This window comes from Gobio gobio (genome assembly GCF_949357685.1).
Source record: "Gobio gobio genome assembly, chromosome: 10".
Taxonomy (NCBI): domain Eukaryota; kingdom Metazoa; phylum Chordata; class Actinopteri; order Cypriniformes; family Gobionidae; genus Gobio; species Gobio gobio.
Window position 1 is genome coordinate 22,939,735 of NC_137116.1, and position 25,050 is coordinate 22,964,784.

The window sequence follows — 25,050 nt, forward strand, 5'->3', positions numbered from 1 at the left end:
ATAATGTAATTTGATTCGGTCCCCAGATAAGTGTCGCATATTATCGCGAGAGCTCAAACAACCGATGCTTCCTTTTAGTCACATCTATCATCTGTTTTATGGCGACTGGTATTTGGTTAGTATAAAGGTAGAAGGATTTTTAAATGAATGTAGATGCATTAAGTTAAACATTAATAACAATGCTTAACTTGCTTCACGGCATATATGTATCCTGCTTTGCTAACTTTTCGTACAAACACCAGGTTAGTTTCATTCCTTTATAGATACTCATTATTAAACTACGGAAGCATTGTGGTCAAGCCACTGTTGTAATGGACGTGTATCGAAAGTTATCCTTGTAAATCTTTTACTGAACAGTTGTTATAATAGCTGACAGCAGAGGTTCTGCAGATCATTGATTTCTTTAAGTACTAGTAAGTTACAAATGTGACACTGGACCACAAAACCAGTCATAAGAGTCAATTTTGATTGATTTATGGTTTGTTAGGACAGGACAATATTTGGCCGATATACAACTATTTGAAAATCTGGAATCTGAGGGTGCAAAAAAATCTAAATATAGAGAAATTTGAAGTGAAGTTGTCTAAATGAAGTTGTTACCCCAACAGTTTTAAACTGTTACTGCATATTACTACTATTACTACTTTTTTGGATATATTTAAGGTGGGACATTTACAAAATATCTTCATGGAACATGGTCTTTACTTAATATCCTAATGATTTTTGGCATAAAAGAAAAATCTATAATTTGACCCATACAAAGTATTGTTGGCTATTGCCACGAATATACCCGTGCGATTTATGACTGGTTTTGTGGTCCAGGGTCACATATATGGGAGAAATAGAGAATAACATGTGTGGAACTTTATAGGTTCTTCAGTGGCATCAGGCTTTGGATTTTAAGTTTGATTATTCCTAAACATGTCTCTGTAGGCAGCCACTAGATCTGAAACAGAACAATGATTTGATAATCATATTCTTTATGTTGTATAGTGGAATTAAGGCAGCTTCAACATGGACTCAATGGCGAAATTATTGGAGGAAAACTTAGAGAAGATGTTGAAGGGTGAGGGACTTGAGTTGAGAGAGTTTGATTCAGTCCGGGAAGTGAAACCTGTCACACTGAGGAAAAACGTGTGTTACATTGTCAGCGCAGTAATCTTCAACTCAAAGGTAAAGATTATGTCATTATTGCATGTCTTTTTTAGACTCTCTCCAATGTTCACTTATTACAGTCAGCCCCCTGTCGAACATCACCTAATTATTTCCACTAATGAGCTGTACAATTTCACTAGGAGCATGACATTTCTCAAAGAAGTAGTTTGGTAGCTAGCAAGGCATAAAACTGAAGACAACACAGTCAAGGTGGTTTTCTCTTACACTTTACATAAGCCAGTATTGTGTCCATTTAGGACTCTTGGTCATTCTGGACATTATCCAGATATTATATATGTAATTTTTTGCTAGCCAAGTTAGATTTAAAATATATATGAAGTATGAAATAAATTTGTACCAAAAAAAAAAACACTCTCGTCACAGTCATTTTAAGATATCCATATACCAGCCATGAGAAAGTTTGATATGCTTAATATATTCAATACATAATTTTTTTTTTTTTACATTTCAGGTATAATATGAATTCTCGTTTTATTATATAATTAATATATTATAATCTAATAATAATACACTATATTACCAAAAGTATTGGGACACCCCTCCAAATCATTGAATTCAGGTGTTCCAATCCCTTCCATGTCCAGGAGCTCAGTGAATTCAAGCGTCGTACCTGTGCAATAAGTCCATTCGTGAAATTTCCTCACTACTAAATATTCCACAGTCAAGCATAAGGATTTGAGCAAGTTTGACAAGGGCCAAATTGTGATGGCTAGACGACTGGGTTGGAGCATCTCCAAAACTGCAGCTCTTGTGGGGTGTTCCCGGTCTGAAGTGGTCAGTATCTATCAAAAGTGGTCCAAGGAAGGAACAGTGGTGAACCGGTGACAGAGTCGTGGGCGGCTAAGGCTCATTGATGCACGTGGGGAGCGAAGGCTGGCCCTTGTGGTCTGATCAAACAGACGAGCTACTGTAGCTCAAATTGCTCAAGAGGCTAATGCTGGTTCTGATAGAAAGGTGTCAGAATACACAGTGCATCACAGTTTGTTGCATATCTGTCGGAGACCATTCAGGGTGCCCATGTTGACCCCGGTCCACTGCCGAAAGCGGCAACAGTGGGCACGTGAGCATCAGAACTGGACTATGAATCATGTTTTCTTTTACATCATGTGAATGGTCGGGTACGTGTGCGTCGCTTACCATAGGAACACATGGCACCAGGATGCATTATGGGAAGAAGGCAAGCCACCGGATGATTGATCATATATATATGATCAATCAAATGAAAGCATTGTTTTTTTTTTGTTTGTTTTTTTACATTATTATTTAACATTTCAACTATCAAGGTTATTTAGCTGTTAGTTAAGCCACTGACACACATTTGCCCACAACTGAAATTTTGGGAAATATACTTTATTTAAAGTCCCAGTGAACCGGAAGTTGCAACTGATTTTATTTCAGTGCTGTGACGTATTTCCAAGCGAAACGGAATATTGAATAGAGGGCAGGGTTTCACTTCAGCACTCCTCCTCTCCATCTCACGCTCATAGCAGATTAACGGTTGGAGGGGAGTGGTTAAGGATATTCAAACCCAAGCCGGCGCATAGTCGGCATCGGAAAGGGAACGCCATTCAAGACCGGAAGTTACATTTCAGATTTTGATTAAAGATTACCACGGCAAACAATTTTTTTATGTGTATTAACTTGCACGGATTAATTGTTCACCCTAAGACCTGTACTGTGGGCTAACAAAGTAAATAAGACTGATTTTGATTTCATGAGGACTTTAAAGGTGGGGTAGGTAAGAATGATCTAAAACACTTTTGTCCAAATTTGTTTAAACTTTCTTTATATGTCAATACATAATTCAAATTTAAGTACTCTGAAAAAGAGAGTATAAAAATCGAGTGACTCTAGACTTTTTAATCTGCAATAAACACCGCTCATTATTTTCGTTCGGGCCGAAACAAGTGATTGGCTTGGGCGACTGTCACTCTCTCTCGCTACCGCTTTTGCTCCAGGATCTGCCCATATGCGCGCGCCCCAGTGTTGCCAAGTCGGGCTACTTCAAACACTGTTGCCGCGGGCTGTTTTTCATGTCCGTGGGTTGAAGCGACACCAATTATGTGATATTTTGCCCCTGGGATTTGCGAATTTTAGCAGGCAGCCCTACCAAAAAGACATATTTTACCCCCCAAACGCGGAGGGACCGGAGAAACACGATTGGGCTTGTTTTGGGCTAGTTTTGAGTAGCAATTGGGCAGATTTTGTTGTGAAAACATGGCAACCCTGGCGCACCCGTTTAATTTGAGTTCAAGAGGCTGTATTTCTGCTGGACAGGTAATCTTTCATTTTGATTATACATTTTTTTGGTTTATGTTTTCATGAAGCATGTCTCACTAGCACACGTAGCTGCCTAATATAGCTAACATAACATTACTTAGCATAAAGTTACAATGTTATACACTTAGCGAACCATTAGTAGAGATGATAAATACTCAATATGCCTAGCTCAAGTTGATCGCTGTCGTGTTGAATTTCGCAAAATATAACTTAAGATAACAAAATCAATAATAAACAAAATATGCATGTGTAAAAGCTAGTACACCGCATCCAGGAACTTTTTTTTAGAACTAAGTTAGCTTTAGCTACTACCCTCTGTCTAAACTCTTTTACCATGTTCACTGGGAACTTTACCTGCACGTTTATTTCGGCCCTTGGTTTGTTTTTATATACTCTACCAATGTTTATGTTGATGTTTTTATCTTGTATCTGTGTGTGTCGAAGACACTGTGTTGTGTGTGTATTTTAAACTTTACCAGTATCGTTATTCTAGCTTGATAGTGAGTACTAAAAGACATCTTATTTGTTTATATTCATAATGATAAAGTTAGATTTTTTATTACATGTGATTCTGACATGATGTCACTACATGCACTTCTTCTCCGCTCGCCTCAGGTAAATAATGCGTCTTTCAGCTGAGCTGATCGTGGTCGGCGTAGCGCGTTCATGTGTTTTGGGGGCGTGGCTTTGGAAAGAGCCCAGAAGGGAGAAGGTGGAGTGAATGGAAATAATGAGCTGTCTTTAAAACAGTCGTGAGAGGTCTACAGACACTCAATTTGTATACTTCCTTTTTCTGAGTACTTACAGTTTAATTATGTATTGATATATAAAGAAAGTTTAAACAAATTTGGAAAAAAAGTTTTTTAACCAAATCCTACCTACCCTACCTTTAATTCATTTAATTTAATTCATGGCTTAAAATATCGATTTTTGTATTATTATGGCAGTTCATCAGCATGTATGACACATATTTTTAGATATAGATAAGTTTGCTTTTATCTTGTTTAAAAAACTACTTTGACATGCCAAAACAGTTTTGTAGCATAAAAAAATTGCTAAATATTTCAGTAACACTTCATTTTGCAGTGCCCTTGTTAAACACGTTATATGTAGTTACTATAGTAATAACTGTAAATTATGCACAATTACATAAACCAAACACTAATCCTAACCTAACTTTATAGTATGTACATGTAAATGTATTAAACACTTGTTCCACTACCCATGATTAATGTAAACTTCACCAAACATAAAACATTTTTATTTTATTTTGCAGTTTTGTGTTTCCTTGTGTTACACAGGAGGAAGTGTTAATGGTTCAGGAGGCAAAGAGAGAGTGTTATGGCAGATGGTACCTCCCTGCAGGTCGTATGGAAGAACGTGAAAGCATCGTAGAGGCACTGCAGAGGGAGGTCAAAGAGGAGGCAGGAATAGACTGCCAGCCAGTCACACTGCTGCTGGTTCAAGAACAAGGGCCACAGTGGGTTCGCTTCATCTTCCTCGCTGAGGAAACAGGTTCGATTGAATGATTGATTTTAGGACTGCACGTTATATATTGAAATAAAGATGATATCACAATATGGCTTATTGTCAAATCGCCCAGGCTGCAATTAAATAAATAGAATTAAATAAATTGAATGGATATTAATTAAATAAATAGACTCATATAATAGATATATATTATAAATACAAAATTAACAAAATTTATATAATGAGACAATACATCTTCAATTCTTCTTCCAAAAATCTCTTTACTCTCTTTCACTATGGTAAACCTATTATAAGTGTTTATATTTTAGTCCTACTATACTGGTAAAAATGTATAACCCGTTTGCTTGGGGTGGTACTTCTGCTTACTACGTCTAGTGTGTTGTTTTCGATGTGATTGCGCAATCACTGGCAAGCCACAGAGCAGCACAAGATGAGCAATTTAGGTTAAAAAATATATTCATTTTCATTATTTCTTGAAAATGACAAATAATTTCGCTAGATAAGACCCTATTCCTCCTCTGGGATCGCACAGAGCCTCTGAAGCCCTTCGAAGTCCTTTGAAACTGCATTGATTTGGACCTTCAACATTTTAGCTGCCATGGAAGTCAATGGTGTAGAGAAAAATCCTAGAATATTTTCCTCAAAAAACTCGACTGTAGAAAGAAAGACATGAACGTCTTGGATGAGATGGGGGTGAGTAAAATATCAGGAAATGTTCATTTTGAGGTGAACTATTCCTTTAACACCGTGTCTACATCAGATGTGAGCGAAGCAATGTAACAAAAGTAAATAGAGCTCATAATAATCAATGATGCTGTTTACACTGAATGCAGCGTGACGCAAACAAAAATTTCTGATGGTAAACTGAAGCCGTTCTATTTCTGACGTACTTCAAGCATTCGCGCTACTTCTGGTATGAAGGGCAAATGGATTTGCAACTGTTGTTTTGTCACATTCAGTCTGTACAGCTTCTAGCTGTGGTGTGATGCGACTGTTGTAGATACGGTGTAAGACACGGTTTAAGACACTAACAGCTTACAGATGGTAGGCAGCAATTAAGTTTGCAGTCGTCATAAAAGCTTAGGTCACTAGAGGGACTTTACTACAGCAAAAGAAAGACACCCAGGGTGATAACCAAGAAAGATACCCACCCTTGCTCACTTGCGTGAACAAGATTTAGCCATGCTGCATGGAGGAATGAGGACCGCAGATGCGGCTAGGGCAATAAATTACAATATCCAAACTGTGAGACACCTAAGTCAGCGCTACAGGGAGACAGAAAGGACAGCTGATCATCCTCGTATAGTGGCAGACCACGTGTAACAACACCTGCACAGGATTGTTACATCAAAAATATCATACTTGCGGGACAAGTACAGGATGGCATGGCAATAACAACTGCCTGAGTTACACCAGGAACATGACCCTCAAGCATGACAATGCTACCAGTCATACTGCTCGTTCTGTGAGTGATTTTCTGCAAGACAGGAATGTCAGTGTTCTCCCATATGATAGCCAGCGATGAGCCTGGATTTCACAGAGCATGCCTGTTGAATTGGATGTTGAGGGTTCAGGCTATTCCCCCCAGCAATGTCCAGAAACTTGCAAGTGCCTTGATGGAAGAACAGCAAGAACTGGCTAAACTGACTAATGGTGTACAGGTGCTGGTCATATTATTAGAATATCATCAAAGAGTTGATTTATTTGACTAATTCCATTCAAAAAGTGAAACTTGTATATTATATTAATTCATTACACACAGACTGATATATTTCAAATGTTTATTTATTTTAATTTTGATGATTATAACTGACAACTAATGAAAATCCCCAAAACAGGATCTCAGAAAATCAGAATATTGTGAAAAAGTTAAATATTGAAGACACCTGGTGCCACACTCTAATCAGCTAATTAACTCAAAACACCTGCAAAGACCTTTAAATGGTCTCTCAGTCTAGTTCTGTAGGCTACACAATCATGGGGAAGACTGCTGACTTGACAGTTGTCCAAAAGACGACCGTTGACACCTTGCACAAGGTGGGCTAGACACAAAAGGTCATTGCAAAAGAGGCTGGCTGTTCACAGAGCTCTGTGTCCAAGCACATTAATAGAGAGGCAAAGGGAAGGAAAAGATGTGGTAGAAAAAAGTGTACAAGCAATAGGGATAACCGCACCCTGGAAAGGATTGTGAAACAAAACCCATTCAAAAATGTTAGGGAGATTCACAAAGAGTGGACAGCAGCTGGAGTCGGTGCTTCAACAACCCCTACGCACAGACGTATGCAAGACATGGGTTTCAGCTGTCGCATTCCTTGTGTCAAGCCACTCTTGAACAACAGACAGCGTCAGAAGTGTCTCGCCTGGGCTAAAGACAAAAGGGACTGGACTGCTGCTGAGTGGTCCAAAGTTATGTTCTCTAATGAAAGTAAATTTTGCATTTCCTTTGGAAATCAGGGTCCTGGAGTCTGGAGGCACACAATCTACGTTGCTTGAGGTCCAGTGTAAAGTTCCCACAGTCAGTGATGGTTTGGGGTGCCATGTCACCTGCTGATGTTGGTCCGCTGTGTTTTCTGAGGTCCAAGGTCAACGCAGCCGTATACCAGGAAGTTTTAGAGCACTTCATGCTTCCTGCTGCTGACCAACTTTATGGAGATGCAGATTTCATTTTCCAACAGGACTTGGCACCTGCACACAGTGCCAAAGCAACCAGTACCTGGTTTAAGGACCATGGTATCCCTGTTCTTAATTGGCCAGCAAACTCGCCCCTGACCTTAACCCCATAGAAAATCTATGGGGTATTGTGAAGAGGATGATGCGATATGCCAGACCCAACAATGCAGAAGAGCTGAAGGCCACTATCAGAGCAACCTGGGCTCTCATAACACCTGAGCAGTGCCACAAACTGATCGACTCCATGCCACGCCGCATTGCTGCAGTAATTCAGGCAAAAGGAGCCCCAACTAAGTATTGAGTGCTGTACATGCTCATACTTTTCATGTTCATACTTTTCAGTTGGCCAAGATTTCTAAAAATCCTTTCTTTGTATTGGTTTTAAGTAATATTCTAATTTTCTGAGATACTGAATTTGGGATTTTCCTTAGTTGTCAGTTATAATCGTCAAAATTAAAATAAATAAACATTTGAAATATATCAGTCTGTGTGTAATGAATGAATATAACCAGCATATACCAGCACCTGTAGTCCATGAGGAGGAGATGCACTGCAGCACTTAATGCAGCTGATGGCCTCACAAGATACTAACTGGACACATTATTCCATTTCTGTTTGTCACATGTCTGTGAAACTTTTTTGAAAGTTTATGTTTTAGTTGTTGAATATTTTATGTTCATACAATTATTTACATGTTACTGTAAGGACACAATATGTAAGATTTTCGGATTAAAATATCCAAAAACCACTAGAACATTGTTATATATTTTGTTGACTTGTGTACTTACATGATTCCAAATGTTTCCAAGAATGTATAAATCCAGCGAAATAAGCAATTTAAAACCAGGACACTGACCGTGTCCATGCGTCGCCTATCAATGACATCATACCTGCGTTACCCTCGATTTCTGGTTTTATTTTGTAGAAACCATGGAAACACCAAAGACGCTTTGTTTTATTAGACAGGTGAGCAACTGTTTGAATACATTCATAGACAGAAAAATAATAATTGTTATATAGCTCAACACAGTTTGTTTTATTGTTTAAATCTCGTTTTCTTGATGTACTGCAAGTATCATGTTTTACCATGCCTAATCTCGATCTAGCTTACTGCAGTGTGCAACAAGTGTCTCATAGTAGCTGCCGAGCGAACGCACAGAGTAGCATTATAACATAACTTTCAACACACTCAAATGTATCTAATATGATAAATCAGCGCTGTTACCCCACATACGCATGAGCGGAAGAAGCGGAAGCGCTCGTCTGTGGCATAATAAAAGCTCCGCAAAATCAAGGCGTCATCCATCTATGCCTTTGTTTTGAATAAATGACTAGCTGCGAAAAATTACATATTGTGGCTTTAGGTTTGCTGAAAATAAAAGCAGTTGAAAGGATGAGAGGATGCTTATTTTTTGTTTCGTTTATGTACTACAGGTTACAGAGTGAAGCACGTCATTTACACACATGTAGTTCCTAATACAGAGTTTCAGCGATTCAGAATGGCTTAGTTACTGTGAATCAGCCGCTCTGAGAGACTGAAACACTGTGAGCACGTGTAAATGAGCACATAGTTCCGCACTTCACTCAGAAACTGGCAGTGCATATACACTGTGTTCCAAATTATTATACCAGTAGGATTTCAGTACAATAAACATTTCAGATTTTATTTTTCAAAGAAAGTGTTTGTTTGTTTTATTTCTCATCTTTTTAGATAACTGGTATCAATATCAGACAGGTTTGTTAAATAGTTTGCCAGGTCTACTTAGGTAAATGGAAACCCTACTTAAAGAGGTTGTTCTATATTATTAAGCAAGTCACAGTTCTCATGCAATGAGGGGAGGAAGAAAGATGAAAAGCATGCAATGGTGCAATGTTATGCAAAAGGAATGAAAACAACTAATATTGTGTGAAAACTGAATGGAGATTATTGAACTATAATAAGATTTGCGAGTAATTTACAGCACAAGAGAACTCGGTCAGATTATTAAGGACAGTTTCTGTCAAAATATTAATTGCATCAAAGGGACAGCTATGAAAAAAAATCCACTGTTGAGCAGCAAACAGGTATTTGAATCTGTTGGTTTCTCTGGAGTCTCAAAAACCTCTCCATGCAGGCTGGCAGCTCATTCTAACTCACAGAGAAACTTTTACAATGGGTATAGAAATACATTTTCAAACAGTTTTATTGCTGTGGTGTTTTTTGGGATAGTGCATTGTGCTGAATAAAAATCCTTTTATTTCAGAAGGCACTATCCTTCTTATACCATAGCAGAAAATGGTCTTATATACTTGCATATCTTGCAGAAGTCATTTTGACACCCTCAGAGACCCTAAAGGAACCTTCCATCTCACTTTCCAATATTCCAGCATAAATCATCACCTGCTAGCTCCTTGCTGACGTCTCGTTGGAACGTGGTGGCCACTCACCAATCATCCAGAAATCCATCTAGACCATCCGTTATAGTACGGCATTTGTCAGTGAATAAAACTAAAATGAGTCTTCATGTATTTCTGCACCGACTGTAAACATTTCACTTTGTGAGCTTTGGTTACAGGTGGCTGAAATCCAACTTTACACACAACTGCCAGCCTGCATGGAGAGGTTCTTGAGACTCCAGAGACACCAACAGCTTTAAATACCTATTTGCTGCTCAACAGTGGCTTTTTTATAGCTGTCCTTTTAATACAGTTTTTTTTTTTTGACAGAAACTTTCTTTAAAACGTTATCTGACCAAGTTATCTCTTGTGCTGTAAATTACTCACAAATCTTATGATAGTTGCTTTCATGCCTTTTGCATAACATTGCACCATTTAATGCTTTTCATCTTTCTTCCTCCCATTATTGCTTGAGAACTGTGACTTGCTTAATGTGGAATAACCTCTTTTAAGTAGGGTTTCCATTTACCTAAGTAGACCTGGCAAATTATTTAACAAACCTGAGAATGATAAAAGTTATCTAAAATGATATGGAGAAATAAAACAAACACTTTCTTTGAAATGTGGCCTATGAAAACAATAAGCAATTTCTGAGAAACACTGTTGATAAATTAAAATCACCAAAACAAACTTGCCCTTACCCAAAAAGAACCACACCCCTATCTTGATAGCTCCGTCCCCAAATTCTCAAACACACTATAGGTTTGTTCAACTTCATGCCAGTGCTCCGCAGACCAATTGACATCTTACTTAAAGCAGTGCATGCAGTAAAGCTCTTTTTATGTAGTCGCGATGTTATATTGTTGTTTATCAAAATAAAACTGATAAAAAACATTCCCCACTTCATTGGTATTTAAATTGTTTAGGCTTATGCTTTACTTTATTTTTGTACATACTGACACTGTATTATGCAGTACATACATTACAAATATTGCATTTAATTCACTTCATCTGTAATAAAGTATGCAAACACAGTTTTCAACTCCCCCCCAACTGCAAGCGGCATTGCTCGCCGATCAGCTACATCCAGCTGAAGTCGAACGCAACTTATGCAACACAGGCACCTCCCCATTCATGAGTGTATTTACCCTCATGAGTGTATATAAAGTGTGTTTTGGTGCTCGGTCCGATCTACTTTCAACAGCGTTTCTCAGAATTTGCTTATTGCACATTTAATTGGAAAGTGTTTTTTTTATTTTTTTATATGTTCACTTTACGGTTTGAGTTGGTTCTTGTATATGAACACGCAAATAGAGCTATTCAAGTAATCAAGTAATCTTTGATATCGCAACATATAGCGAAGAAAAAACTAAATCAATTTGCAGTGTGGTTGCCTAACATTCTTTCCTTTAATGTTCGTAACATGACTAAAAAAAATATTAACTTATGTTTCCTTTTTTTTTTTTTTTCAATGCTAAAATTAATTATCCAAGTAGCTCATTTATTAGGCACCTATTTACTTTACTAACAGGAAAAACATTTTTTTCTCACTGTGCCACCAGGGGGCTCTCTGAAGACAACGGCAGAGGCGGATGGTGAATCCCTGCAAGCTCAGTGGTGGGATCGTGAGTCTCCACTTCCTCTTCGTGCACGTGACATACTGCCCCAAATTGATGCTGGAATAAAATATCGCCGAAATCCCTGGTTTCCTGTGTTACAACCTGTTGACTTCCCTTGTCATGTTATCTGCCAAAGACTTTTCTTCACGTTCATCTCCAGCAGTGGTAACACTGACACCAGTGATGAGGACCGCCTGTGGCTGCTGCTGAGCAATAATAATGCCAGTTCTCATCCCAGTCTTCCTATTGAAGTTTCAGTTAAAACATGCATCTCATGGGCTGCGCACAGACTGATTAAGGAGTGCATACCTTCATCATTCACATTCATAAATGTTATTATATGTGGCATTCTGGGAGTGCAGCACAATGGGAGAATACCAGGGAAAACGGATGGCATCTGCTTTAACACGCTTGTGTTATTGGAATATTCAAAGGGCAGGCCTGAAATCAGCAGCCCACCACCGTTGGAGAGTGACAGTTACAGATGGCATGAAGTGACCAATCAGAGCCTAAGGGCAAAGATAATACAGAGAATTAAAGACAGGTCTGTTCTGCCTATTCAAAGTTAATATTGATGCTCTGCCACTCTAGTAGAGATCAGGACAATTACGCAGACCAGAACTGAACCTGCATCTTCCACATGAAGAACCAATGCTCAACGTGTCTGTTGCATGTGTGCTAACTGCTAGGTTATGGCTCTAATGCATAAATAGCCATGCATGTTTTATAATATTCATCTTGAACCTTATTTAAATTTCAACTGTAGAGTTGTTCATTACTAAATTTAAAAAAGTTAATATACTGTATACACACACACACACACACACATATATATATATTTATATATATGATGACTCCGATCTTTCAAATATTCCTATCTAATAATTGCTTCACCGACACAGCATCCTCAATAAAACGTGTCCAGGACGATGACTCCAATCTTTTGAATATTCCTATCTAATAATTGCTTCACCGACACAGCATCCTCAATAAAACGTGTCCAGGACGATGACTCCAATCTTTTGAATATTCCTATCTAATAATTGCTTCACCGACACAGCATCCTCAATAAAACGTGTCCAGGACGATGACTCCAATCTTTTGAATATTCCTATCTAATAATTGCTTCACCGACACAGCATCCTCAATAAACCCGTCTCCGGCTTGATGACTCCGATCTTTCGAATATCCCTATCTAATAATTGCCTCACCGACACGGCATGATGGCCAGAGGAGAACTGGCACCCCGACTGAGCCTGGTTTCTCTCAAGGTTTATTTTTCTCCATTATGCCACCTGATGGAGTTTTGGTTCCTTGCCACTGTCGCCTTTGGCTTGGTTTGCTCAGTTGGGGACACTAAATTTTCAACTAAATATTCAATTAAATTTTCAACTAAATTACTGATCTGCCCGCATTGTCACTATATGATAATTGAAATGAGCTGGATGACATCACCGTTTTCTCCAGAGCAGCTGTACAGCCTAATCAAATTTTGTTGCATTATTTTCCTGTCTAACACTGTGAAGCTACTTTGAAACAATCAACATTGTAAAAAGCGCTATATAAATAAAGGTGACTTGACTTGACTATATTGGCAAAAGTTACATGCACATGAACTTTAATGACATCCCATTCTTAATCTGTAGGGTTTAAAATGGAGTTTTCCCACCCTTTGCAGCTATAACAGCTTCAACTCTTCTGGGAAGGTTTTCCACAAGGTTTGGGAGTGTGTTTATTGGAATTTTTTACCATTCTTCTAGAAGCGCATTTTTGAGGTCAGGCACTGATGTTAGATGAGAAGGCCTGGCTCGCAGTCTCCGCTCTAATTCATGCCAAAGGATTTCTATCTGGTTGAGGTCAGGACTCTGTGCAGGCCAGTCAAGTTCCTCCACACCAAACTCACTCATCCATGTCTTTATTGGCTTTGCATTGTGCACTGGTGCGCAGTCATTTTGGAACAGGAAGGGGCCATCCCCAAACTGTTCCCACAAAGTTGGGAGCATGAAATTGCCTAAAACGTCAATGTTAATGTGGTTGTGGGGCAGTCCTAACGCTCCCCTGGTGCCCAAAATGGCTGCCCACTGCTCCGGCTTGGATGGGTTAAATGCAGAGGACAAATTCCGAGTATGGGTTTACATACTAGGGCTTCATGTTATGTCACTTTCACTTAAGTTATTCTCCTGTAATCTCCTGTTTTCTGGTTTGGAATTATTAAAGAATATAATTATTGTTTGTTTGTTTGTTTGTTTGTTTGTGCACGCTCATTACAGCTACTGTGACCGATATTCTTTTAAAGTATATTATTTCTGTAATAAATTCTCTCTTTAAAAGTATGCTAAAACTATGCTCCTCGAAAAAGGACGTTGGGCATTAGAGACATTTTATAACATACACATAGCACTCTTGTAACATTTTACCATAGTTATCTATATCAATCAATAAATGAATGCTATTAGAAAAAAGTTGTGATACATGACTTTATATGTATGATAATTTAAAATGTTTAGATATTTAATATAAGAAATCTGGTTAACATCATTGTATAACATTATAACATTTTAAATAAAATCAATTATAAAATCAATAATTTCATAATGTGGACTAAACAATGAGGAAATAATCTGGGTTCTCAGGGTTTGTTTACCTTTTGCTTGGAATGGATTTAACTTTAACACTTGCACTTAACTTTTTTTCATTTTATGTAGCCTAGATACCCTATATTTTAACAGTTTACCAAAACATCTAAGTGTCTTAACTTTTTTCAGGATAGTCCAAATAGTTATTTCTATCGTCATGTGTTGAGAAATCCGGAAACGGGAATCAGTTCAATTCGAAAGGGAAAGTCATTCATCCTGATTATAGTGTCAGGCGATGTGCGCGAGAAGGCGAGGCATTATATTTTAAATACTATATATATTATAGGCTATTTTGTGACGTCGGTTGGCAGTCACGAGCCGAAGTAACACTAGGTAGGCTAAACATAATTTGTAGGTGTTGAATTTTATGCAAACATTGCTTTTTAGAATTGTGTGTGAGGAGCATCTAATGAACAGGTTTGACAAGTTGCTTTACGGTTTGTTTGTACAGACGCTATCCAAGAGAAAACGCTCACCACATTTATTAAATAGAGTTAAAGATCTATAGGCCTACACATTATTAATACAAATTATTTCTACTTTATAGCGTCTGTTTCAGGTTCGTTTCATCATGGAGATGGTGGAGAGGGTTTTGAGGGGAGAGGGACTGGAGATGACCGAACTTCATTTAGTCCCTGAACAAAAGAAGCCAGTCACACGAAAAAACACATGCTTTGCGGTCTGTGCGGTCATCTTCAATTCCAAGGTAATGTCAGAATTGCTATATAGTTAGTGTTGTGCAAACCTTACATCGAAAACTTTATGAAATCCTTCCATATAACAATTAATTTTTACAGCAAGATAACTACCCTAAAGGCTCGACCATTAGATAATATGTATAAATACATAGAATAGGCTACAAGTAAAATACAATTCTAATTAAATTGCTGTAGTAAAGATACACCGACCTGGCATAACATTATGGCCACTGACAGGTGAGGTAAATAAAACTGATTATCTCTTCATCAGGGCACCTGTTAGTGGGTGGGATATATTAGGCAGTAAGTGAACATTTTGTTGATGTGATAGAAGCTGGAAAAAGTGTAGGATTTGAGTGAGGCCCTGTCCACACGAACACGGGTATTTTCAAAACCGCAGCTTTTTCTATGCGGTTTGGCTGTTCGTCCACACGCAAACGCAGTATCCGGTTACTGAAACCAGACTTTTTTGAAAACTCCGGCCAGGGTGAAGTTTTTTAGAAACTCCGGTTACAGCGTTGTCGTGTAGACGGTGAAACCGGAGATTTCGGCTTGTTAAGTCGAAATGTGCGCCGTTCTCTCCTTTGTTTGACATCAGATTGTGCGCCGTTATCGCTTTTGTTTATACATGAGTGGAGTCTATGCAATGGCAGACGTAACTTTTAATAACTCTGCTAACAGCGCTTATTACATACAGATACATGCGCAGTTATCTCATTGTATTGCAGAACAGAGGCGCCAGAATACAAAAATACAACATAGTAAGGCAAGTGTGTGAAGCTTCAGTCCACTTGAGCCCTGCCCCTACAGTTACATGTCAGTGTCACTGATTCCAAAGTAAACTTGTAGAAGGGTTTCACTGAGCCCATGGCATCCCTCAGTGCATCGGTGCCGTGGATGGGACCCATGTGGAAATCAAGCAGGCAATCATAGCGCGGTTTTGCGTTTTCATGTGGACGGAGATTTTTTTAAAACTGTGCTTGTGTGGACGCGATTGTTTTTTAAAACGGAGGAGGAAAAACTCTGGTTATAAAAATACCCGTGTACGTGTGGACTAGGCCTGAGTTTGACAAGGGCCAAAGAGTGATGGCTTGACAACTGGGTCAGAGCCTACTGTAGCTCAAATTGCTCAAGAAGTTAATGCTGGTTCTGATAGAAAGGTGTCAGAATACACAGTGCATCGCAGTTTTTTAAGAATGGTGCTGCATAGCCGCAGACCAGTCAGGGTGCCCATGATCACCGCCAATGTGAGCATCAGAACTGGACCACGGAGCAATGGAAGAAGATGGCCTGGTCTTTGCTGAGGATGCACTATGGGAAGAAGGCAAGCCGGCGGAGGCAGTGTGATGTTTTGGGCAATGTTCTGCTGGAATGGGAAACCTTGGGTCCTGCCATCCATGTGGATGATACTTTGACATGTACCACCTACTTAAAGGGATAGTTCACCCAAAAATTTAAATTCAATCATCATTTACTTACACTCAAGTTGTTCCAAACCTGTATTCGTTTATTTGTTCTGCTGAACAGAAGATATTTTGAAGAATGTTTGTAACCAAGCAGATAGAGCAACCATTGACTACCATAGTAAGGGGCAAAATACTATGGTAGTCAATGGGGTTATCTGCTTTGTTAAAAACATTCTTCAAAATATATTTTTTTGGTGTTCAGCAGAACAAAGAAATTCATACAGGTTTGGAACAACTTTATGGTAAATGATGACAGAATTTTCATTTTTGGGTGAACTATCCCTTTAAGTATTGTTGCAGATCAGGTAGGTTACACCCTTTCATGGAAACGGTATTCCCTGGTGGCTGTGGCCTCTTTTAGCAGGATAATGCGCCCTGCCAAAAAGCAAACATGGTTCAGGAATGGTTTGAGGAGCACGGTAACGAGTTTGAGGTGTTGACTTGGCCTCCAAATTCCCCAGATCTCAATCCAATCAAGCATGTGGGATGTGCTGAACAAACAAGTCTGATCCATGGAGGCTCCACCTCGCAACTTACAGGATCTGCAGCTAACGTCTTGGTGCCAGAGACCACAGCACACGTTCAGGGGTCTAGTGGAGTCCATGCCTGTACGGGTCAGGGCTGTTTTGACAGCAAAAGGGAGACCAATACAATATTAGGTCATAATATTATGCCTGGTCGGTGTACTTGACATTTCTAATATATTTTCTAATCTAGCAGATTCATCTGTTGTACTGTAAATTGTTAAATTTATCAAACCCCTAAATTCTTAATCCTTTGTTTATAATTGTTTGCAATTATATCCCATGCATTATAGTAATTGATAAACCAGTTAATTCCAAAAGAATTTACTTTCAGAATAATGTCTATTAAATTTATAATTTGTGGCTTGGAGCTTGTAAGGGTTGTCAAGCAGTTAGGCTATGTAGATGTTTTCGCAAATGACTAGTGTACAATTTCTTTTCACCATCTTTACAGCTACGCTATGTAACTTTATTTTATAAAAAAGAAAATGCAAAAAATCCATAACCCAAACCCTTTAACTTCACCCAAATACGCTTTGATAAATCTAATAATGACTTATATTTTAGAGCTGTCAGGATGGATTTAGCTGGGAATTGCATTGTATGTCATGTCATACCCATTCCTTATACAGAGAAAAGTAGCTCTGGCTTTGTAGCATGTAAACAAATGACTAACCACAAATCATTCAGGCTTAAATTATAGCATTATTTATTTTTCCATCCGCTCTGAATATGATGTCATGTGTATCTGTGTATGTAATGCCCAGAACCACATGCATCCATGCAGACGAGCGATATTATATACATATATAATACATATATTATATATGTAACCGCTACATATATAATATACACTGCCCACCTGTTTGGATTTAATTTGGCAAATGCTTAAGAGTCAATGATTGGATCATTATTGCAGTGTTTTTTGTTATTCTAGCGTGTTATATGTTTGGCAACAGTTCTTCTAACCTTAATTGATGTGTGTTGCTTTTAATTTCTTAAACAACCATGTAGGAAGACACATCGTCCCCTTGGAATTATAAGGTTCTATCTGCGTTCTGAGCAGTTTTGAGATATTGAGCTTCAAAGTTTTTGCATTACATATAGGAAAATTTATATGGGGAACAAGTTTCTTTCAAACATGAAAATAACAGGGACCCTAAATGTATTCTAAATATACAATATCACAATCCTCTCAAAATTGTAAATGGGGATTTTTGGAATGGGTCAAATGCAGATAGAACCTTCTAATTCTAAAAAAACACTTTTCGATTAGAATTATAAGGTTCTATCTGCCAAAACATTATTTGAACATTAAATATAAAAATAATGTTGTAACAATGTCTCAACATGTGTTGGAAAGTAAAATGTTATCCTTTCTATGACATTTATTTCATATTTTTAGTACTTCCATGTATTTAGGACATTTCAAATTAAGCAAGGTAGGTCTAAATATTTTGTCCAGTGCAGATGTTAATTTTTGGTACCAATATGGTGGGTAATTAAACACATTATTGCAGAAATTGTTAATCTTTCTTTTGTTTAGACAGAAAGCAGCTACTGTAATACATCTGAGCAGGATTTTATTCCACCTAAAGTGGGCCAGGTAAAATGGCTTTCTCTCTAGACATCAGTATGGCTGAAATAACATGCTAACATTTATTGTTGTAATTAAGACCCCATCAATTAAACTGTTGACTATTTGACCTTTTATGGCTTAATATTGTAAAAATTAAGACCTTTTAAGACTTTTAAAACTGCAAGAAAACAGACATGCTTCAGCAAATTAATTCATAATGTTTAATAATCATTGAAAAATGATTCACTGACTATATGATGCCTGGAATTCGGGCTGCTGTCCTTGACAAGATCGTCAATAAAATTGTCGATCTTGAGGTTTCTTAAAAACTTTGCGTTGTGTGCCATAATTCTCACAGATATTGTGTGTCTGCAATCTTTCCTGTCAAGTAAAAAGCTGGCGACACGACCTATAAAGTTTATCCTGATTGGTCCTCTTCTGTGCATTCGAAGTGTTGATTGGCTCACGCAGATAGAACCTTATAGAGCCAAGTCAGAGTTCGACTTTGTAGATAGAACCTTTTTGTTTTTCAATAAAAAGTCCCAAAATGTACACAACTTAAAAAAAAAAACATCCCATAATGTAAATAAGTTGTCACAGAATAAGAATATGTGAATAACTCAATTTTGACAAAAACGTCAGATAGAACCTTATAATTCCAAGGGGACGACATGTCAAGATTCATCAGGCTCAAATTGTGTAAGAATGGTTGGTAGGGAGCATGAAGAATAATTTTCACACATGAATTGGCACCCCTGAGTCCAGACCTTAAATTCATTGAAAATCTTTGGTATGTGCTGGAGTAGACTTTACAGAGTGCTTGACTGACTCTTGCATTGACCAAAAATTGATGCACCTCTTTTATTTCCCAAAGTCTTTTCCATGATGAGTCTTCCTACATGGTTGTTTAAGAAATTGTATGCCGGGCATTGAATGTACACATAAGCCCTATTAGGATGGTAATTGTTTCTCATGTGGGCGTCTGTAAAAAAAAAAAAAAAATTAGCATGACACATCAGTGATAAAACTCGTGCATTCGGATTTCGACTTATTCACAGGGGAGGAGCAAGTTTTGTGATCCTATGAACCTGGGAATGCGTTGCTCATGTGGTCATTAGCATGATCGTCTTCTCAGGGTTTTTCATGCATAGAGAATTATGAGGCGGCCGCCTCCGTCAAATTTCGTGCCGCGTCTGTCGACAAAATTCAGACAGGCAATCACTTGCTCAGATTAGGCCTGTCGTGATAATTAATCATCGGAAATATATCGTCACATGATCCTTCAGCAATCATTATTATATTATGATTTGCTGGTACATAGTCATCTAAAGCCATTCCATAGCTGAATGTGAGGAACAGAATAATATTTACATCGTTATGTTAAAGTTCACGGAAACTCATCTTCCCTCTGCTGTAGCTGTCAATCATTCTCCGTTCAGCATTCAAACTGCCCGTCGCGTCGTTTACAACAGTCAGCAGCTGCACGGTAAAACTCACTCCAAGATGATATATTCATTATAATACTTGATCTGACTGTAGATAAATGGCTGTTTGCATAAAATGACTTTATCGTGCTGGAGTTAATCAAGCGGTTTCTGAACTATGTTGTACTCGCTACCGGGTGACAACACACGGACTATTAATTAGCATCACACGCACAATAACTGGAATTTAAAACTGTGAAGAAACAAATAATCTGTAAACTGTTAGACAGATATACATTATAGACTAGGATTTGTGCGCTCAACACTCATCTTCTCTTTATGCCGTGCGTGAACTTTTCGCACTCTCGCTTCACTGCGCTCTGCCTCTGACTCCATGTTCATGTTGCTTTAAGCGCATCATTCTGCACCCGGGATGTGCATAAGCGCATTCAGTTTGGAAGCGTTTCATATATTTTCATAGGTATGTGCGCTGAAAGATTATTAAAAGCCTTACAATCTTGTTCTCTCGTATCTATCATATCTTTGTTGCCCCATTACAAAGCTGCACATTACGTTTACAATAAACATCTTGTAATTTGATATTATTTATGTAGGCCCATATAATTATCTACATTCATATATAAATCTAATAATATAAATTGTTTTTCATAAATGTATTTTATAAGAACACAAAGTAATTTGTACCTTGTACATGTTTAGATTTTATAAAATTAGCCCACATATTTTTTTCCAGAATTACTTTTTTGGAATTGCAATTTTCTTATATATATTTTTGTCATACCTTATGATTATATATTTGTATTCATTTATTGTTTTCTCTATAATGAAGTAGTGTGTACTTATTGGATTCTGGATTGTGTTTAACAAATAAAAGAGTGACCATTAGTTCCACAAATACATACGTATAGATATTCTAGTGATGAAATATATGAATGATACATTTATAACCCTTTTATTTTGCCAGTTTGTTGTGATTGTTTCAGTTATTTACTGAATTGAATAAATATTTAAAGGTGTTAACTGTAATCTTACACTGCAAAGTGAAAACTTAAAAGGGCTTAAATTCATAATTATTTAATGATTGAAGCACACAAAAATGTATGACAGCCCTAAAACTTACAATTAATTGGCAAAATCGCGAGCCGCGGGTCGGCTGGGCCAAGCAGGATTTTACCACCGCCTCATTTTGAGCCAGGAAAAACCCTGCCTCTGTAAATAAAATGTCATTTGCTTGGTATAATAAGAATACATTTATATTTAATTTATTAATAGGAAATGAGTATCCTAATTATTATTTAAATCTGTTTAAAAAATAGGAAGATATAGGCGCATTATAGTTAAAATGGTTTTCTGTTTTGTATTTTATCTCAAAATAAAGGATGTAATTTAAAAATGTGGAAATGAGCAGAAATAAGATGTTACAGCCTCTTATTTACATGAGGTAAAACAATGTTGCTTGGTTATTTTAACATATATAATTGCTGCTGTAATAACGGCCCATTTCAAATGTTCACATGCTTTTCTTCTCTTTCTCTATTGAGTGGTGATGAAATATATTTTTATTGGAAATACTTTCCAGCATTTCAGTAATAAAAGCTAGATCTTTAAAAAGCATCCAAATTACTGTGAAGCGCAACTGTACAGTGTCCTTGCAGGGGTCAAAAAGGATATAAACAGTGAATTTTGAAGTGATCTCTTCTTGAAAACTCAGAGATGTCGATTCGGACAGGAATTAAATTACTACACAACCTTGGTGTTTGTCAAAAAACAGTAGGTAACAGTAGGCTGGGGACTTTTACTCAGGTGGTGGGAGAAAAACACTGACATCCTGAATTCGGATGGCAATAAAATCAAATGATGAAAATACCATACGACCCCATGAGAAACAATTAACGTCAGAATAGGGCTAAGGTGTGCTGATTTGTGCATGTCTCTTTGTTTCACAGAATGAGGTGTTATTGATTCAGGAGGCAAAGGCAGTGTGTCGTGGCTTATGGTATCTCCCTGCAGGTCGTATGGAAGATGGTGAAACTATTGTAGAAGCCCTAAAGAGAGAAGTCAAAGAGGAGGCAGGAATAGACTGTCAGCCAATCACATTGCTGCAGATTCAAGAAAAAGGGCCAAACTGGGTCCGCTTTACTTTTCTTGCTGAGAAAACAGGTTAGATATTGTAAATGTTTCATAATTTGCTTGTTTATATAATTCTCACATAGTTGCTTAGTGGTTCTCTCATTGCCTCCCCGATTCACTAGGGGGCTTTCTGAAGATGCCAGAACAAGAAAACGCTGACTCGCTGCAAGCGCAGTGGTACGATCGTGATTGTCTACCTCGAAAACTCGCACTCCGTAAACGTGACATTCTCCCCCTCATTGACGCTGGGATAAAGTATTGCCAAAGTCCCTGGTTCACCATGTTACAGCCTGTTGACTTACCCTGTGACGTCGTCTGTCAAAGGTTTCTTCTGGCATTCACCGGCAACGGTAACAGTGACCGCTTATGGTTGTTGCTGAGCAACAACTTCCAGCTTCCTGTTGAGGTCTCAGACGAAGCACAAACTCTTGCATTCACCCCCAAAAAATTTATTAAGAAGTGCATGCCCTCCATTTATGACCAGCTAAGTGTGAATACATGTGGAATTTTGGGAGTGCAGCACAATGGCAGAGTTCCTGGTAAAACTGATGGGGTATGTTTAAACACTCTTGTGCTATTGGAGTATAAAGAGGAAGAGGAGGAAATCGATCTTAGCAGTCCACCGAAATCAGAGAATGATTGTTTCAGATGGCATGAAGTGACCGATCAGAGGCTGAGGACCGAGATACTACGGAAGATTCAAGAAGGGTCCGTCCTGCCTGTTCAAAGTGTATGAACAAAAAATAGCTTCTCTCAGCTTAAACTTTGTGATGTCGATCATTTAGGCATTAGGTGTGATATCTATTTGTGGTGTTTATAAACTTTGTTAATGTTTTAGCAAGTATGAAGGGAAAAATGTAATTAAAAAGTGTGTGCTGAAAAAAAATTATTGTTTGTACATAGTCCTGGCTGTGTAAATAAGAGAAAAAAATGATGCTCATCGGACTGATCCATGAAGCACCAAAACACTCTTGTAGCCAATGAGCAATAGATATTACCAAAGATTTTTTAAAAATCCATACTTTTCCCGACTTAAATTTCCAAACTTCTGTAACGAATGTAGCAATTATGGATGCAGACATATAGATGAGTTAATCTTCCAAATAATTCGATCAAATTAACATCCTTTTCACAAAAGCCCAATTTAGAGACCCCAGGAAATGGACCATCGATCACGAGAGAGATGGAGGCTCGATTCTGCCCGGAGCTACTAGTTTAGTTAATAATTACTCAATTTCCTATGAACTCATGACCAAACGTACACAAAAAGGACAGAGGACTTGTTGTGTTAACACAAGACAAAGAAACAAACCAGATCTATGTCTTTTCAATGAGCGGTAAAAGAACTCCACGTGACAGCTAAAACTCCAAGCAAGCTCACAGAAACTGTTACATGAGTGCACCAAATCGCTGATTATTGGACTTTCATTCAAATAGCCTTCGACATAACTTGTTAGTGTGTTTACAACTGATACATGTGACTATTATGCATGTACATTACTCCCAATTCATGCAATTATGTAACTATTGAATGAGTGGATGAAAATGTATCATGTTTGATACTGGTGTGTTCGTATGGGTATAATCCAACAGATGAGCTGAATGAAATCTTTATAGAATTGATCATGTCCTTATAGTAAGAAATTAGGTCTAAATTTACTCTCTGCTTAAGAGCAGGAAACTAAATTCTAAAGATAACCCAATTTTGTGGGAGGGGTGGAGACACAGTCACCCCTGAAGCCTAATTGGCCAGAACCCATCCAGGGGATGGGCAAATATTTGAGTTTAATCTCAGAACACGAACGAAGAGTTCAGTTCAGACCAGTTTTGAGTTCAGAGTTCAGTTTCCAGTTCACGTCACAACCAGTTCGGTTCGAGCTGGTTCGCGGCCTGTTCGCAGTTCAGAGATGAGCTCAGTCCTAGCAGTTTGACCAGAGTGAGTTCTGAACGGAGAGCTCCCAGGAGACGATCTGACGATCGTGACAGACCAACATCTGAGAAAATGGGTTAACAACGATTTCATTCAGGCCATCTGCTTTTCTCTCACTTTCCTTTCTTTTACTTAAAGTTTATTTTATTTCCGTTAAGTCTCGGGTTCTGTTAAGTTTCGCCGCAAAAGTCTCTCAACAACGAGTTTCTAACAGCGCGCTCCAACTTCAAACAACGCCCACAAGACTTTCATCCAGCCGCCAACACGCCACGTGATTGGCTTCCCCAGACGTCGACCAGACCTTCAGCGAATCAAAGATCCGGGAAAACCCCTGTCCAGCCAGGAAAAGGGGATCCCCTTTGTCAGACGACACACGAGACAAAACGCAAGTAATGCCTCTTGATTCCGAGCTGAACTGGTGCATTAGATCAAATGTAATAACCCTGCCTAAGAAACGATAGGAGGTTAAATTACTGATCAATGGTTTCTTCAGGTCAAGTTTCATAAATGCATAGATTGCTTAGGATTTCATAATTTCTCTCTCTTAGAACTTATTCTTTCCTCACCTTCTTCCTTTCTGCAACGTGTGAATGTGCGAGTGCGTGTGTTTATGTTAGATATTAGTTTGATGTGTTAGATTAATCAATAAAGTTCCGTTTGTATTCAAAGATAACTGTTCTGGTGTTATGTGCTTATCAATTTAATGTCTTGAACTGCCGATCTAAGTTACCTGGCTGTTAAATAGTGTTTCACTATTGTTCGGATATTAATATCCGCTGCAGAGTTGATATTTACGGCCCGTTCAAATGAACGCTGGACGAGTCATTTGCTCGGCTGTAAAATAGACTCTCAAAATTCCCTATGAATTCATTAATTCATTCATTTGAGCTAAATATACATATTTCCCTTTAACAGAGCCCCCTTTAAGTTCTTACATATCGGCGGACGAATAAGTTAAGGTGTAAACATTAATTCTGAATTATTTATAAATTATAGTGTCATTCGAGTCTTTCATTTTAATTCAGTTCCC

General features: G+C 38.1%; 1 protein-coding gene across 5 annotated transcripts; it reads left to right on the forward strand.

Annotated features, from left to right (window-relative positions):
- The first annotated feature begins 63 nt into the window (after window positions 1-63).
- nudt18 (nudix (nucleoside diphosphate linked moiety X)-type motif 18) lies at window positions 64-24,685 on the forward strand. 5 transcript variants are annotated; one of them, XM_079826551.1, is made up of 5 exons: window positions 133-242; window positions 994-1,173; window positions 4,758-4,964; window positions 21,907-22,120; window positions 22,213-24,685. In XM_079826551.1, the coding sequence occupies exons 2-5, from the start codon at window positions 1,015-1,017 to the stop codon at window positions 22,824-22,826; spliced, it is 1,194 nt and encodes a 397-aa protein (XP_079682677.1). In that variant the 5' UTR covers window positions 133-242; window positions 994-1,014; the 3' UTR covers window positions 22,827-24,685. The 5 variants fall into 5 exon arrangements, with proteins under 5 accessions (XP_079682673.1, XP_079682674.1, XP_079682677.1 ...); XM_079826547.1 differs by lacking the exons at window positions 21,907-22,120; window positions 22,213-24,685 and adding an exon at window positions 11,556-13,844 and having other exon boundaries at window positions 64-242; window positions 4,758-4,971; XM_079826548.1 differs by lacking the exons at window positions 133-242; window positions 21,907-22,120; window positions 22,213-24,685 and adding exons at window positions 64-127; window positions 11,556-13,844 and having other exon boundaries at window positions 4,758-4,971.
- Window positions 24,686-25,050: the final 365 nt, after the last annotated feature.

Bases quoted from the DNA above. Each gene is read 5' to 3' on its own strand.
- nudt18 (XM_079826551.1), top strand. From the start codon at position 1,015: ATGGACTCAATGGCGAAATTATTGGAGGAAAACTTAGAGAAGATGTTG. The intron at 1,174-4,757 runs GTAAAGATTATG...TGTGTTACACAG, and splicing joins CAGTAATCTTCAACTCAAAG to GAGGAAGTGTTAATGGTTCA. The intron at 22,121-22,212 runs GTTAGATATTGT...CCGATTCACTAG, and splicing joins TTTTCTTGCTGAGAAAACAG to GGGGCTTTCTGAAGATGCCA.